General features: G+C 36.3%; 1 protein-coding gene across 3 annotated transcripts in view; it reads left to right on the top strand.

Moving 5' to 3' along the window:
* rad18 (RAD18 E3 ubiquitin protein ligase) overlaps positions 1–3,409 on the top strand; it is a 54,437-nt gene extending 51,028 nt beyond the window's left edge. For 2 of the 3 annotated variants that reach the window (XM_054784337.1, XM_054784340.1), the window contains one exon: positions 198–3,408. In XM_054784337.1, the coding sequence (XP_054640312.1) occupies positions 198–339 (142 nt within the window). In that variant the 3' untranslated portion in view covers positions 340–3,408. Of the gene's footprint in view, positions 1–197 lie in introns of all 3 variants that reach the window. The other variant, XM_054784338.1, reaches the window with a different exon arrangement.
* Positions 3,410–17,459: the final 14,050 nt, after the last annotated feature.

Raw genomic sequence — 17,459 nt, forward strand, 5'->3', positions numbered from 1 at the left:
TAGGTCCAATATGCATATTTCATGAGCGGCTGCTCCCAGTGGGTACATACGCTAATAAGACTTTTTAATACTCAATAATTAGAGCAGAGGAGAGCAATAACGGCAGTTAAAAGCTGTTTCCCATCTGCCGAGGGTAGCTCATGTGCCAACAATAACTGTGCTCTTTTAAGCAAACTCACAACTTTTCTTTTTAACAGTGTCACAGAGAAGCCGTCCGTCACAAAGCAGGCGACTTGCCCCAGGAAATCCATCACTGCCTCATCGCCCGCTGTGGGGGAACGTCGCCGTAAAACCCGACTGACTGAGGATCGCACACGTGCCAGACAGGACTTAACTTGAATGCGAAGAGGACCTTTGTTTGCATGTTGTGTTTTAACCTAATGTGTTGCCTTGCTGTGTCCCTCCTTTTCGTTACTGTTCATACAGTAGCTCACAAAAGTGAGTACAGTATGGTGTTGCGTACCAACAAGGAAGTCAGACACCCTATCTACATAGACTCGCTCCGCCCCCTCCAAACCCTCCTGCTAGTTTGACGTTGACGTCTCCTCCCGAGTTCGCATCAACATTTGCAATATAGCATCTGCAATTCATCTCCAGAACCCTTCCAGGACCAATGGTATTTTGCTCGTGCTGTGCCGTACATGTCTTCGTGACCGTTGTACGGCACAGTGCGAGCTGAAGCTTTAAAAATTAAAAAACTTGCCACAAAAGTTTTTCAAGTTACATACATACTGTATACTGTACTGTCTACATACTGTGTTTACTACAGGATATCTTTTCAAGGGACATATACTTTAGAGTAGTCAGTGTACAGCTTGTATAGCAGTACAGATTGAATTTCATCTACTGAAAATGAGTCAACACTTTACCATTATTAACCATTTGTGTCCTGCCTACAGTCAAGCGCGATGGCGGTCGTGTCATGATGCGGGGCTGCACAAGTGCTGTCGGCCGTGGGGAGCCGCGGTTCATTGAGGGAAAACTAAGGCCCGCACGTAATATTCACACCATTTGGGCATGTTCACTGTGAGGTGTGCTCACTTGTGTTGCCAGCTATTTACACGATAATGGCTGTGTTTTCCTTATTTTTAGTGGATATACGTTGGTGTGATTTTTTTTTTTGCATGTTTGTCACACTTAAATGTTTCAGATCATCAAACAAATTTAAATATTAGTCAATGAAAACACAACTGAACACAAAATTCAGTTTTTAAATGAAACTTTTTATTATTAAGGGAGAAATGTTTTACATTTTTCTGGCAAAATTGAGATGAGCCTTTATGTTCTTTTTGTTCAGCAGTGGTTTTGGTCTTGGAACTCTGCCATGCAGGCTGTTTTTGCCCAGTGTCTTTCTTACGGTGGAGTCATGAACTCTGACCTTAACTGAAGCAAGTGAGACCTGCAGTTCTTTGGATGCTGTTGTGGGGTCTTTTGTGACCTCTTGGATGAGTCGTCGCTGCGCTCTTGGGGTCATTTTGATTGGCCGGCCACTCCTTGGAAGGTTCACCACTGTTCCATGTTTTCTCCATATGTGGATAATGGCTCTCACTGTGGTTTGCTGGAGTCCCAAAGTTTTAGAAATGGCTTTATAACCTTTTCCACACTGATAGATCTAAATTAATCTCAGTTAAGTTACATTTTAACAAGAAGGGCAATCACTTTTTCACACAGGGCAAAGTCGGTTTTAACTTTTTTCTCCCTTAATGATAGTTTCATTTAAAAACTGCATTTTGAGTTCAGTTGTGTTGTCATTGACTAATATTTACATTTGATGATCTGAAACATTTAAGTGTGATAAATATGCAAAAAAATAAGAAATCAGGAAGGAGGCAAACACATTTTTCACACCACTGTATACTGCAACCCACACTGTATTCTGACTACTCTAAAGTGTATCCAAGTTTCATTGCTACGGGATTGTTCCTTGAGAAGATGTAATACAATGTCTGCTTTTTTTTTTACATTGAATTTAAATTTCAGCATCTCGAGCTGTGTGAATGTTGCAGGTTTATTTGTGTTAAAGAAGACGCATGCATGTATCGATAAAATGTGGTCGTGATTAATTGCAGTGGTTTTCGGGATTTTCTGCGGCATGTGCAGCAACCCGAAACTTCAGGACTTGGGGGTAGTCATTGAATGTAACAGGACTCTTTGATCTGCTTCTTTCTGCAAATGAATTTGAATGTCACTCGTGTTTGCGTTGACTAACATGAGACGAGTCGCTCACAAAGCGGATAAAGTCATTGAAATGCGGTGGATTTGATGACTTTTAATTCAATCAACGCAATGCTGATGGAAACGTGGGGTCAAAGCAAGCGTGAGCGAGAACTTAATCTTGATGGAAAACAGAGTCGGCCTGGAGCCCGGACAAAAGGCGGCGCTCCAGACGCGCTTATCTCTCCCATCAGACCCAGAAGAGACACTTTGACGGACAAATGCTGGACTCGCACCTACGCCGCTCATTACACCTCCTCCTCTGATCCCGTCCCCCCTTTGACTTCTCCTTCTGTTTACCTTCCTTCCAATTAGCGCGGCTCTTTTTCCTGCTTGGAACAGCACAGTCCCGACTGCCTTCTGGTCCCTGACCTCATTTCAGAGACAGAAAAATTCCATGCACACACACGGTCTCCAGGAATGACCTGGAGAGACTGAAAGCTTTAATTGGAACCATGGCCACTGCATTGTCATGTGTGGACATGCTGAAAAAACACTTGTCATCTTTGGAACTATCTGTCGTGTCTCTCCGAGGACTGTGTTGTTGTGTCAGCAGAGACACGCGCCACACATCATCCACCACATAACACCTTGGAAAAGACAGACATTTGAGACGAGGCTTGGTTGTGAAGGCTGAACGCTAAAAAGAAAATCAAGTTTGAAAAGATGTGATGTGTCTAACATAGTAACCTTAGAAATGATCACACGAGGTCCTCGTTTGTTTGTGGAAGCGAACCGTGGCCAGACGTTTTCCCTCCAGCGAGGCCACATTATGAAAAATGAAAGGATCCAACTCTGCCGCTTGGGTATTTTGTAAAGCAACACATAGGCAGTAACATGCAGATATGCTAAGAAGTGATACATTAGGTGAAAAAACGCCTATTAGTGTGACCTTTGCACTTTTTATTCCTACTTTTGATGATTTTAAAATGTTGAAATAAAAATGTATTTTGTTTTGTAATATAATGACTTTACCCTACCTTTTTTGTAAACAGGGTTTATTTCGTTTTATTTCTATAATAGTACAAATGTAAAAACAAAAAGTGTTTCATATTTCAGCTCTATGCCACTAAAATGTTTTTCCTGATATGACTTTATTCTTGTAAAATTTACATTTTTAATTTCCATTAGAAGGCAACTTTTTTCCTCTTCATATTTTGACTTTATAGTCATAAAGTGACAGCTGTTTTTCCAGTTGTGCTGTTTTTTTTATTTTACAATTACTTCAACTTTCTTGTTGTAAATGTTCTTCTCATGATTCTAACTATTCCCATCCCATAATATTATAGATTTTTCCCAACCTGATTTTAAAGTGTTTCTAATATTACGACTTAAAAAAACCCCCACTTTTTTTAGTTAGCATTTCAACTCTAGGCTACTAAAATAAAATTTCTCATAATATGGGTTTATGCTTGTAAAATTTAGACCTTATTTTTCCCCATAAGAATGACTTTTATTCTGACATTACAGCTGTTTTTCTATTGCTGCTTGATTATTAATTATTACAATTATTTCAACTTGCTTTTAATTTTTCTTCTTATAATTATGATTTTATTCCCATGATATACATTTTTCCCAACATAATTTTCCAAAAAATGACAGCTTTGTTTTGTTTTGTTTCTCATAATGTTATGACAAAATTAGTTTTTTTTTCTTTAATATTTCAGCTCTATGCTACTAAAATGACATTTTTCCTCATAATATTACGAGTTATTCTCGTAAAATTGAGCCCCCGTTAGAATACAACTTTTATCTCATATTGTTTTAACTTTATTCTCAAAATTACAGCTGGTTTTCCATTTCTGCTTTTTTTTTTTATTTTCCAATTATTTCAACTTTCTTCTTGTAAATTTTCTTCTCATAATTAGGACTTTATTCCCATAATATTTTGACCTTATTCCAATAATAATATACGTTTTTGCCTAACCAAAATTTTCAATTTTCATTCTCATAATATTACGACTTAAACATAAAAAAATAATTTAACACTGCCATTAAAATGACATTGTTTTTACTCATATTATGAGTTCTTTCTTGTGAAATTGACACCTTTTCTCGTTAAAATAGGACTTTTTTTCTCTTCATAATTTGACTTTTTTCACATAAAATGACAGCTGTTTTTCAATTTCTGCTGTTTTTTTTAATTTGCAATCATTTCAACTTTCATCTTGTAAACCTTCACCTCATAATATGACTTTATTCCCATCCCAAAATATTAGCTTTTCTCCAACCTAATTTTTCAAAAATGACAAGCTTGTTTTTTGTTTGTTTCTCATATTACAACTTTTTTTTAAAAGCAGTTTGTATTAGTTTGTATTTTGCTTTTTTTCCCATTAGCATGACTTTTTTTCTCTTTGTATTTTGACTTTATCCTCATAAAACTCCAGCTGTTTTTTTTATTCTACTTGATTTTTTATTTGCTAATTATTTCAACTTCTTGTAATTTTTGTTATTATTATGATTTTATTCCCATAATGTTGTACATTTTTTCCCAACCTAATTTTCCAAAAGTGACTTCATCTTGTTTTGTTTCTCATAATGTTAGGACAAAAAAAATGCGTGTTTTTTCTTTAATATTTCAACTCTGCTACTAAAATGACATTATTTTTCATCATAATATTACGAGTTTATTCTCATAAAATTGTCACTTTTTTCCCCGTTAGAATACCACTTTTTTCTCATCATATTATTTTGACTTTATTCTCGTAAAATTACAGCTGGTTTTCTATTTTTCCCCGTTTTCAACTCTCTTTGTAAATTGTCTTCTTATAATTATGACTTTATTCCCAGAATATTTTGACCTTATTCCAACAATAATATGCTTTTTCAATTATATACCTAATTTTCCAAAAAATACAACTTTATTGTGTTTCTCATAATATTAAACATTTTTTAAACACTGCCACTACAATGACATTGTTTGTACTCATTATGAGTTCATTCTTATAAAATTGACACTTTTTTTCCCCCCCATTAAAATGGGATTTTTTTTTCTTTTCATATTTGGACTTTTTTTTTCACATAAAATTACAGCCATTTTTCCATTTCTGCTGTTTTTTTTAATTAGTTTTGCGACTGTTTCAACGTTTTGCTCATAATTATGACTTTATTCCCACAATGTTATGACCTTATTCCTGTAATATATTATATATAATATATATGTAATATATTATATATAATATTATAACTTTTTCCAGACATAATTTTCCAAAAATTACAACTTTATTTCTTGTTTTATGTGTTTCTCATAATATTCCAACTTTAAAAAATAATATATTTTTTCTTTTTGATTTCAACCTTACACTACTAAAACATTATTTTTCTTCATAATATTACAATGTTATTCTTGTAAAATTGGGACTATATCTCGTAGGATTGCAACTTTTTTACTTTATACTTACTACTACTATACTAAAATATTTTTTCTGTTTCTTTTCCCCCCCCCCATTTATATTTTGAGAATATGTGTCAGGCAACAAATGCACAAGCACCGCCCCTGTGCTGCCCGTGCTATTATTTGTTTTAGACAAATATGCCTCATGGTGGCGCTGCTTGACCCCATGAGTCGGCTTTGTCTTGAAATTTCTCCCACAGCTCAATGCGCGCTACAAAAACATTTACTGTAACTTTAGAGTGTTTACCTAAAATAAACCAACCAAATTGGCTTCACACTTTTAGGTGAAGTGCCCAAACGTCCTGTTTTCCCAGGATATGTCCTGTCCTCACCGTCCCGTCTTTTGGGTTAATAATAATTTAATAGAAAGTGATGAAAATGTCCTGGCTTTCATTGTTTTTCCGTGAGAGGCTACCATTTGGACAGCTTTTTGAATGAGTGATGATAAAAAGCCAAAGAAAAAGCAAAACATATGCAGTGACGCTTGCCAGTTGACGACTCGTAAAATCGGGGACGTCATGCACAAAAGGGCGGTTCAAATTTCCAAAGTCTTGCTACTTTAGAGAGCACATTTTTTTTGAAAGTATTTGTTACATTCCAAAACGTAAGCATTTGACCTCGTGTTTTTTGGGCCGTCGGGTATTTGGAATAATTTTCGTGCAGGTTTTTGAACATTCTTTGTTCGGAATTTGTCCCTTTGGTTACGGAAAGTATTTTGTAATACAGTCGTCCCTCGCCACTTTGCGCTTAGAATTTGCGGCTTAAATCTATCACTCTTTTTCAGGATAGATAGACCTCCGCAGCTGCACACCGGCTGCTTGGAGCATGTGTCCGAATACAGTGCACCTTGCTGGGCCACGCCTCCCACTCTATGCTCTGGTCCTCCTGATAGTAGTGATGTGGTAGTAGCAATGTCATGATATTTGACGAGGACAAATCAACAGATACAGTTGGTCTAATCCTAATTTGTTCCAGTCCTTCAAACCTCGAGGTGTTAAATCTAAATTTTAAAAAGTAGGCATGAAAAAGGCTATCGTGCATCTCAACTTTGAACTTAAACTGAAGTTAGCTCAGCAGGTTTGAACATGTTTTTCTTGTTTTTTCTCAAGCTGCTGCGCCTCTCCGTAGGTCTTCGGGCAGCCCACCTCACACTTTCGAGTGTCCAGGTGTCAATCGAAATGCGGGAAAAAATCAATTCAAACTCGGGCTTGGAAACTTGTAGAAAACAATACCTTGAATGTGACTCGGACACGGCCGAAGCATCTCGTGAGTGCATATTCGTGTCCTTTTTTTGGTCATAAAAACAACCTCTTTGGGAGAACTCCTCAAGAACGTCAAATAGGTCAACAATGATCAGGCCAAAGTCAGCACGCTAAAAGCTGGCCACAGCGCCGCTCCTTCCAAAACAACGTCAAGCATAATCTGTCCGTCAGGAGGCAAGAATGTAAGCAGATCAGTTGAACTTCTATAACACATCCTCACATCATTCTTATTATGATGTGTGCTCACATCAGGCAATCAGTGTTTGGCTGGTCAGAAAATAATGATACTCATGTTTCAAATAAATGCAGCACAAGTTTAAAAACGGGGGGTGTGCTCAAAGTCTCCAAAGGCGGACTTCACTCCGAACGGGTTGCCAGTCAGCGGGCATAATGTTGTGTGTAATATGCTTATCCTCAGAGTTTAGGTCAATGGCTAATGGATGATTAGTTGCTAAGTCCCGCCCATGCCCCTGCAAAGACGTTACTCCAGGGGTGTCCTTCAGGGCAGGGGCGAGTTAGTCTTTGGGAGGGAATACCACCATGAATGAGCAGTCTGCTGGGGAAATACTTCCCCACGCAAACGTTCCTTCACAATGACCGCATTTGATTCACGTTATGTCAGTTTTGGCGAGATACTGTGCTGCGTTTAGCTGTAGATTCCATCTTTAGCGGCCGATTCCGCGATTCAGCTAACGAGAAAATCAAAGGGCCCTACACACAGCACTCACTTGCAATCTTGCGTCTGTTTGGTTCCGCCATTTCCGGTTACAATATAATCTAATACAATTACTTGATTATATATTATATATTATATATATATATATATATATATATATATATATATATAATATAATTAGATATTGTATTTATTTATATGTATTTTTATTATTAATATTGTATGATATTTTATATTTATATTATTAAATATTAATACTCATAATCATTTAATAAAAATATATAAATTAAATCTAATAATTATTTGATTTTATATAAAGTAGTATTATATGTCCCTATATATTTTTTATATTTATATTTTATTATTTTATATTTATATTAATAAATATTCCTAAAAGTATAATAATATATATGTGTATATACTGTATATATAATACAATTGTTTGATTAGGTATTATATATACTTATTATTTTGTTATTATTTTATAAATAATTTGTGGAAAAAAATTAAACATTTATAAAATTATTTGATTATATATAAAATAGAATTATATATCTTATTTATATTTTTATTTATTATTTTTATTTATTTGTTAATATTTTACATTTAGATTAGCAAATATTAATACAAAAATATACTGTACTATTTATTTTTAATTATTAATATTTTGCTATTTTATATTTAGATTATTAAATATTAATAAAAACTATAGTAATGTAATAAAATATATAAAAATAAATGTATTCAATTATGTATATATATTATAATATGTATATAATATATCATTATTAATTTTATTATTTAATATTTTATATATTATTTTATACATTATTTTTAGAATATGCTGGGGGCCAATAAAAAAACGAGCTGCAAATGGCCCACGGCCCGCACTTTGGACACCCCTGCTCCAGCAAGTCCTCACATGACCGTCACAAAGACAAAAAGCGTCTACGCATAACAAACACTCTGTTTGTTTCCGCCATTTCTGGTTGCACATTTCATTCTCTGATGGCTTTCTTTGTGGGGCGCCGCCTTGTTCGAGACAGTGGCTCGTGTTTAAACGAAGGAGTACAAAACAGTTAAGTACATGTCATATGCGGGCCGTAGTCCATTATGTTTTTGGACTTTGACACGGGTCAGTAAAACATGGATGACGGGCCGCGGTTATCCACATTTGTCCTGTACACAATTTGAGATTTGTGGAGTATGTTATTAAAATACATTTACTATAGTGGCCGCCACTGGGATCCAATATCATTTTAAGCAGGTTAGGACCCTCTTTACTGAATTAATGATGTGTTGTGTTGTTTCCTCTGCCCATCCATCGGATTGGATTGGATAATCACACATGTTGACTCTAAACACGCCGTTACCATTAGCGGGCCAGACGGGCCCGTTTCGACCGTGCTGTGATTGTTCCCCAGGTAAGAGTGCCATCTTATGCTGCGCTACATTCCAGTGATTTAATGAGGGCTAACAGATGCTGCAAGAGATAATGCAAACTTTTTCATGATGCGTTTATCTCGACTCCTGCTCAATATAAGCGCTTAGCTTTGTTTCGTAAGGCCAGCAATCATTTGATATTGATATCACCTGCAAACATGCAAACAACGCGTAGATGGATGGCTGCCAGTCCAGGTTTAACACTTCATTTCCTGTGTCACTCGCACGGTCAACAAAGGCCGATATGGAATCATTTGCACAGCGCCGCCACATTTGAGCCCGCGTCATAATGCTTTTTTTTTTTAACCATGCAGATAAGGTGGGATTTGATTTGGCTTTGACGTTAGCCGTAGTGAGGCTGTGATTCATTTGGGACTTTGGCATGTTGTGAATGCCAGAACACTCTCACAGTGATATCATATCACTTGCACAGAAACTCATTTGTCATGCAGGCGCTAACGTGTGTGTGTGTGTGTGTGTGTGTGTGTGTTCAGAAGCAAGGTGCTGTATTGCTTTCAATGTCGTCTGTGTGATTTGTTGAGTCTTGATACATTTTGTGCAAGGATGCTAAAACCAATCCAGTGTGGGTCAATCTATGCTAAGCTATGTGAGCAAAACATCCATCTCTTCATATCATTACACATCCATTTTCTATGCCGCTTACCCTCATTAAGGGTCGTGGTTATGCTGGAGCCTATCCCAGCTGACTTTGGGCGAGAGGCGGCGTACACCTTCGACTGGTCGCCAGCCAATCGCAGGGCACATACACACAATATATACTGTATATATAAAATGATTATATATAATAACATCAATTGTTCCTGTCAAGGAGATGTCCTCCAGTGTAGGTTATGACAGAAAAAAAAATATAAAATATGATTATATATCATATTTTTATTAGTTATAGTTATTTTTATTAGTAGTATTTTAGGATATTTTATATTTATAAAAAAAAACAATAACAAACAATATTTCTTATATTTTGTTATATATTATAATATTTTATATTTGTGTTAGTAAATATTCATAATGAATATAATTACATAATAAATTACAGTCAAACTTGTCTATAGCGCTCACTAGAAGGATACTGCAAAAGTGGCCGCTATAGACAGGTGGCCTCTATAGACAGGTTGGTGTCCAGTTTGAATGTTGACCAGTAGAGGGAAAAAAAGGGAAAAAAAGAATGTTGACCAGTAGAGGGCACTGTGTGACTGCGGATAAAAGTTGTACAATACTACTAGGCTTGTTATTATCCACGACCCACAGAACAAAGCTGTGCTAGTAATGTCTTACGCTTGTTTTTAATATTTTACTTTTTATACGCCAGAGTGTCATTACAGCTTTAGTTAATCGGGAAGTGACGGTGGGCGTCCCGAGCAGGAGAGCTAGGCTCAGTGCTAGCTGTGAATTTGGAGAGAGTTGGGAAGTGTGTTTATGTTGGCGTGGATGTAAAGTCCTGCAGTGTTCTCCGCTGTTAATAAAGCCATTAAAGTGCATCGGCGACGTGAGTCTCTCCTTCCCCACAACAAGCGGCATTACAGTATTGACCAGTGCACACCAGGAAATAAACGGTGTCATTTCTTACAGGCATTGGCTGGACAGCTATGTAGTGGGGCTTGTTTAACCTTTGCCTTGTGGGCAAGCAGGAAGGAGAGACGATGCTGAGAGATGTGTGTGTGTTCTGAGCTGCTGTCTGGTGGCCGCGTTCAATAAATAAAGTTGGCAGAAGCAACAGGAGAAGTTTCCTTCTTTGCTGGAGTCAGGTCGCCCTTACTACGGTTCGGAGCTGAATAACACTGACAAGTTAAGCGAACGGCAAAGAAGGCGGCTTTTTTTTGTGTTGAATACAGAAGATGAGGACTTTGATGGATTTGTGGATGAGGATTGATGAAAAATAACGTGAGTACATTCTAAAATACTTCAATTAAGTACAACCGAACTCAGTTTTGCTCCCACTGCCGCATGCATGCACGTCCTGTTCCCAGCCTACTTTGCTCTTAAAGTTACATGTTTGACCAGGAAATAGCAAGCTCAAAAGAAGACGGCTTTTTATGTGGAACAACTGACAGTTTGTGTGGATCTTGTGAATGATTGTTACTGAGCTAGGACTCAGTAATTAAAGTCTACACACGACGGCTTCATTGATTGAAAAACCAAACTTTTTCGTGCATGAAGCTTCTACTTGAGTTGGTAATTTGGCCTCTATATGCAGTCAGATATTGACCAAGGGAGACAAAATGGGTGGCCGCTGGCCGTGTTGGACAGGTGACTGCTATACACAGGGTCTATAACATGTAAATTTGCTGGGGGGGGATTTTTCAGTGGCTGCTATTGGCAGGTGGCCGTTCTATAAAGGTGGCCGCTAAGACAGGTTTGACTGTATTTAAATAAAAACATAATAGCATTATTAGATTATATATATATGTAAAATATAATTATACAGTATATCTTACTTTTATTTATTTTTATATTTTTATATTTTATGACATTTATATTTATATTATTACATATTAGTACAAATATAATAAAACATATCAATCAAATCTAATAAAATTATTTATTAATTGTACAGTATATATAATAAAAAATGCTCTCTCTATATATATACTATAATTATATATCTTATTTATTTATTATTATTAATATTTTACACTATTTTATATTAATATTAACACATATAATACAATCTGATATGATATTGTATTTATATATGTTTAATGATATTTTATATTTATATTCAGAAATATTAATACAAATATAATAATAGGATATACTGTATGTGTAATATAAATCAAAAATATATAAATATATATATATAATAGTTTATTATATATTATTATATATATAATTATATAATTTATATTTTATTATTAGTATTTATTATTAGTATTATTTTATATTTTATTTTACAAATTATTTTTCGAATATGCCGAGGGCCAATAAAAAACACACTGTGTAACGCAAATGACCCACAACCAAGCGAGTCCTCACATTCCCCTCAGAGAGACAGAAAACATCAACGAATTGAATCAAAAGTCCGATTTTTGGATGTTTTCTTTGTTGTTTTGCCCTCCCCCACATGTGAGGACTACGAGTAGCACGCACGGAGACCAATGTCGAGTATGAACACAGCGTGTTTGGCCTGGGGGGTTTTATGAGAGGGGGGTTTTTTAAGCGCAAAAGTCAAAATAAGGGATGACGCACTTTGCCATTTTACAGTGGTTTACCGGCAGCTTTTTGTCACCAAGATTAATACCATGCGACCTCTACGTAGAGCAAAATAACGCCTGCAAATGAGACAGACGATAGGTTACATGGAAATGAAATGAAAAGTTTTATTAGGGCTTTTTGTCGCTGGAAGGCGATTGGTTTGCTGTAATTGTATCATTTTGAAAAAGGTCCCCACATGTCACAGTCAATGAAATTCAATCTCATGGCATCGGCTGTAATTAAAATGCTTTAATGGCCGTACACGTTCTTAAGTGTTTATCGTAGTGGCTTACAAGTACAAATGCTCCACATACCGTACCCATTTTGTCCAGCACTTCATTACCGATATCGATATCAACTGATACCGAGGTATGCAACAGCTCTTTCCCTCAAACTAATGTGCTGTAATGAACACATTATACATTCTTCCAGTGATGTGCGATACCACTGTTTTCGTTTCCGATCCGATACTGAGTAAAAATCTGTCTGGGATCGGTGACACCGATCCGATACTGATTGTTTGCGTTAAATTTTGTTGTGTCTTTCATATCATAACAATATTATTACAAGACATTAAATTCATTCATGAATGAAATCAATTCTTGATTCTTGAGAAAAATGATCAGTTTAAAGAAACTAATCATTCGTTTAAGTAATTGATTTATTTTAAACCTTGAAGTATTTTGAGGGTGGTGTAATTTACAATATAGCTAAAAACTTTATTCACAATTCACACATGGCAGCGTTTATGATCGATCATTGTTTCAACACATGACCTCAAATGACTGATATTACCCCAAAAGTATATATTTTTAATTTTCCAAATATTTCAGCTTTCTTTTCGTAATGTTATGACTTTATACCCGTAATATTTAGATTTTTTTCTTTGATATTTCAACTCTACGCTACTAAAAATGTTTTTTTTTTTTTACAATTTTATTTGCTGTTTTGTTTTGTTTCTCATACTAATGAGGTTATTTTTCCTCATAATATTATGATGTTATTCTTGTAAATTTGGACGTTTTTCTCTTATAATAATAATAATCTTTGTAAAAAATATTTTATAGTATTCTGACCTTATTCCCATAATATTTTGACTTTATTCCCCTAATATTATTTTTTTTTTCTGCTGTTATTTTTTTTTACATTCTAACTCCAGTATTTCAACTTTTCAAATTTTCTTCTGGCAATTATGACCTTATTTTATATCATATTTTGACTTTATTCTCATCGCATTACAACCTAACTTTCCAAAAATGACAACGTGATTTGTTTTTTAATTTGTTTGTCATTATATTATGACTTAAACAAATGTCTTTTTCTTTAATATTTCAACTTTATGCTACTAAAATGTTTTTTTTCATAATATTACGTTGTTCTTGTAAAATTACGACTTTTTCCTGTCAGCTTCCAACTTTTCTCTCTTAATGTTTTGACTTCTTGTAAAATTGTAAATTACAGCTGTTTTTTTCCATTTCCGCTGTTTTTTTTTTAAATTTCCAACTATTTCAACTTTATTCATAGGAATTTTCTTCTCTTAATTGTGACTTTATTATATATCATATTTTGACTTTGATTATTTATATATTCTCATAACATTACACATTTTTTCACCACCTAAGTTTCCAAAAATTACTAATTTAGTTTTTGTTGTGTTTGTTTTTCATAAAATTACAACTTAAATAAGAGGCTTTTTCTTTAATATTTAAACTTTCTGCTACAAAACTTTTCACCCTCATAATATCACGTTATTCTTGTAAAGTTTAAATAAAATTGTTTTTATTTTGACTTTATTGTAAAAGTACAGCTGTTTTTTTCCATTTCTGCTGTTGTCATTTTTTTTTATTAATTTTCCAACTATTTAAACTTTTTTTTTGTAAATTTTCTTCTTGCATTTATGACTTTATTATATTTGATATTTTATTCACAACCTAACTTCCCCAAAATTACAACTTTATGTGTTGTTTTACAGTATTTATTTGTCATGATATTATGACTTAAAAAAAAAGTCTTTTCTTTAATATTTTAACTTCATGCTACTGAAATGTTTATTTGTTTTTCCTCATAACGTTATTGCGCGTAATTACGACTTTTCTTCTTGTTTGAATCTGGCTTTTTTCTCTTCATATTTTGACTTTATTCTTGTAAAATTAGAGCTGTTTTTCTATTGTTGTAGTTGTAACATTATAACTTTTTCGCAACCTAATTTTCCAAAAATGACAACTAGAGTCGTCCTGTTTGTTTTTCAGAATATTACGACTTAAAAAAAACAATTTTTTCTTTAATATTTCAACTTTATGCTACAAAAATTAAATTTTTCCTCGTATTACGCTGTTATTGTCCTTTTTCCCATTTGATTGCAACTTTTTTTCTTAACATTTTGACCTGAGTCTTGTAAAATTACTGCAGAATTGTCCATTTTTGCTGCTGTTGTTTTGCTTTTTTGAGTTTGCTTGGTAAATGATATTGTAGAATGTGCCACAGACCAAGAAAAAACAATCACCGGCCACAAATGTGCCCTGGACCACACTTTGGACAGCCCTGGTTTAGAAGTATTAAAGTATTACTCCCCTCGTTTTGGTTAGAGTCGGGACCTTCTGGAAGGATGGAATGATGCTAACCAAGGTCCCACTGTATTGTGTACTTGCTTTTTATCGGAGCTTATTCCAGTCCAGCAATTCACCGCCTTTTCTTCAAAACTTGAAATATGTTCTCGCACAAAAGTTTGAGCAAAAACGACCCCCCGCCTCGGCTGGGAGCCCCCCCTCTGCTATTGTAGCAGTCTAATAACACTTGCATGTATATTTCATCAGCTGAACGCGCTGCAATTTATCACACAGTTTGGCTCCTGCATTATCCTCGCTGCGTGTATTCTTCTGTGTCACGTCTCTCCTATTTTTACGGGGGTGATCACCACTCTGAAAATCCATTTCTGGCTGCAAAAAGGGCAGGCAGAAACTCCCTGCAGTCAGGTTATTCTCTCCCGGCGACCGTTCGCTGACTGTTGCAACAACGACTGTGTTGTCTCCTGGTTGTGGCCAAGTCGTTGATCACATTTTTAATTGTGGGGAAACATTCTGCTTATTTTTCCAAGCTGTTCAAAGAGAAGGTCAATAGGAGTGTGATGAGCCGGTTATGAGGTTAGGGGGAACATTGCACAACCACAGAAGGCAGCAAAGTAGTACATTTCTTCAATGGAAAGTCATCCTGAAGGAAAAACAATGGAGGCTTTTCTGGAACTGAATTGGTCTTTTTGTCTGCAAGGGAGCTGAGTTGTTGTGATATTTATCAGTCAGTGTTCCCGGAGAGGGGACGCACGGTGGCCCAGTGGTTAGCATGTTGGCTCCAACCGTGACGAGCTAGCTCTTACTGTTCAGTCTCATTTGCGAAAGTGACGCCATCGGAGTGGTGTCGCTCAAGTACACAAACATGGCGGTGTACGAGACAGAGGATGTTTACGGTGATTATAGCCAAGATTCGAGGGATGTATCAATAGCTTTGGAAGAGGAAGAAATATTGGGAGATTAAATTTTAAATCGGCTTCTTAATGAGCTTAAAGGAGTTTGTATAACCTGCCGCCGTCGCTGCCCCTGCCTCCCACAGTAAACATACGGCTGTGAAAAGATGTTTATATAACATGTATAATGCTTTGCAGCCTTGTCGCTATCGTGGAATAGTGTCTAGAAGACATTATGGTCGGCAGTGGCTCGGGACGCACCCAGTCACTGTTGCTGTGTCACAGATGTAGATTACCACCACCAGCGTGTGACTGAGGGGTCAGTGAATAATGGGTTCACTTCATTGTGAAGTGTTTTGGGTGCCTTGAAAAGCGCTACATAAAAAGTAATCCATTATTATTATGTAAAAAAGGCATGACTTACTCTCTTGTGCCTACTTTGACGTAGTGGTCCTTCTGGTCTTGTTTTTTTTCCCGCGTAGCATCCTTTTTCAGAATGACATGTATAATGCTTTGCAGCCTTGTCGCTATTGTGGAATAGTGTTTAGAGGACACATGACTTATTCTCTTGTGCCAACTTTGATGTAGCGGTCGTTCTTGTTTTTTTTCCTGTGTACCGGCGGAATAGCATCCTTTTTCAAAATGCATTTATAGCGTACTTTCAAGCCAAATGCTTCTTGTAAAAGTGTTCCTTCACAGTCCTCAGTGAAATGATCACTGCAAAGAACAGAACTCGAGGTGGGCATTCTGTCCCTCAATCTCTGCACTTGCTTCGTCCATTTTTGTCTCCAGCGTTCCTCTTTTGGAAAAGAAAACAAACTTACAGTGTTACTCGGATCCTGTGAACATCCAGCAGCAACACAACATTTTGGCAGGACTATTTCTGAAAACTATACTGAACCAAGTCGAACGTCTACCTCGAGAAGCGCTTGTTTACTCTGCTTTAGCTGAGCGGTGACACACCGATGACGTCATGTTTTTTTTTGGCTGGTGCCGTGAACTATAAATGTAATTTTTGCACATTTACAGTTCGCTTTCAAAAATGGAACAATGTAGAACGTAATTACAAACAATATATAACGTATATAAGAAAAGTTGATGAATCATGTCAAGGACCACTTTATTGTCTTTATGTGGCGACCACTGCAAAGAAGCTGGCTTGGTGCCACAGATCACATCATCTGCCTCCAACCTCTTTGCTGCACGCTGCTTGAAAAGAATGTGGACTTGGTTAGTTCAGCGTTCTATCCCGTGTGGAGTTTATACTTTCATTCATTTTGTTGCTTTTCTCCTCTGTCTGTGTCAGCCAACATGCTTTGCATTTCCGCAGAGCGCCTGTCCTGCAGCTGTGATGTCACCTGTTTACGTAGCTCATGCAGCTATCGGCGCCCAGCCTAAACAGGAAGCGCTGAACAAATCAGGATGTACTCTACCCAACCCAACTGTACCGCCGGAACACGGCTATAATCACGGCCCCTCGGACTGGCCGACTGACGCTGACATAAGCAGTTGTCGACATATCCAAAATCAAACAGAAACTAAGCAATGATTGCGCATTGACTTGTCATTGTGGTCTGAGAAATAAGAATGTCCGCCTGCCATTCAGCTCCCCGAGGGAAGCAACACACACGGGCACGAGTCTCGCATCTTCTACTGCTGTGGAAGTCCCACGTAAACAAGAAGATGCAAGCGTCTTCCTCACATACACAAGAATGGAGAGGCGACAGTGCACAGGGACACGGCGGGAGACAAATATAACGCTGAGCGATTTGTGAGGTCTGATTTTTTTTCGAGGAGGCA

Source organism: Dunckerocampus dactyliophorus, chromosome 8 (assembly GCF_027744805.1).
Source record: "Dunckerocampus dactyliophorus isolate RoL2022-P2 chromosome 8, RoL_Ddac_1.1, whole genome shotgun sequence".
In the NCBI taxonomy this organism is placed as follows: domain Eukaryota; kingdom Metazoa; phylum Chordata; class Actinopteri; order Syngnathiformes; family Syngnathidae; genus Dunckerocampus; species Dunckerocampus dactyliophorus.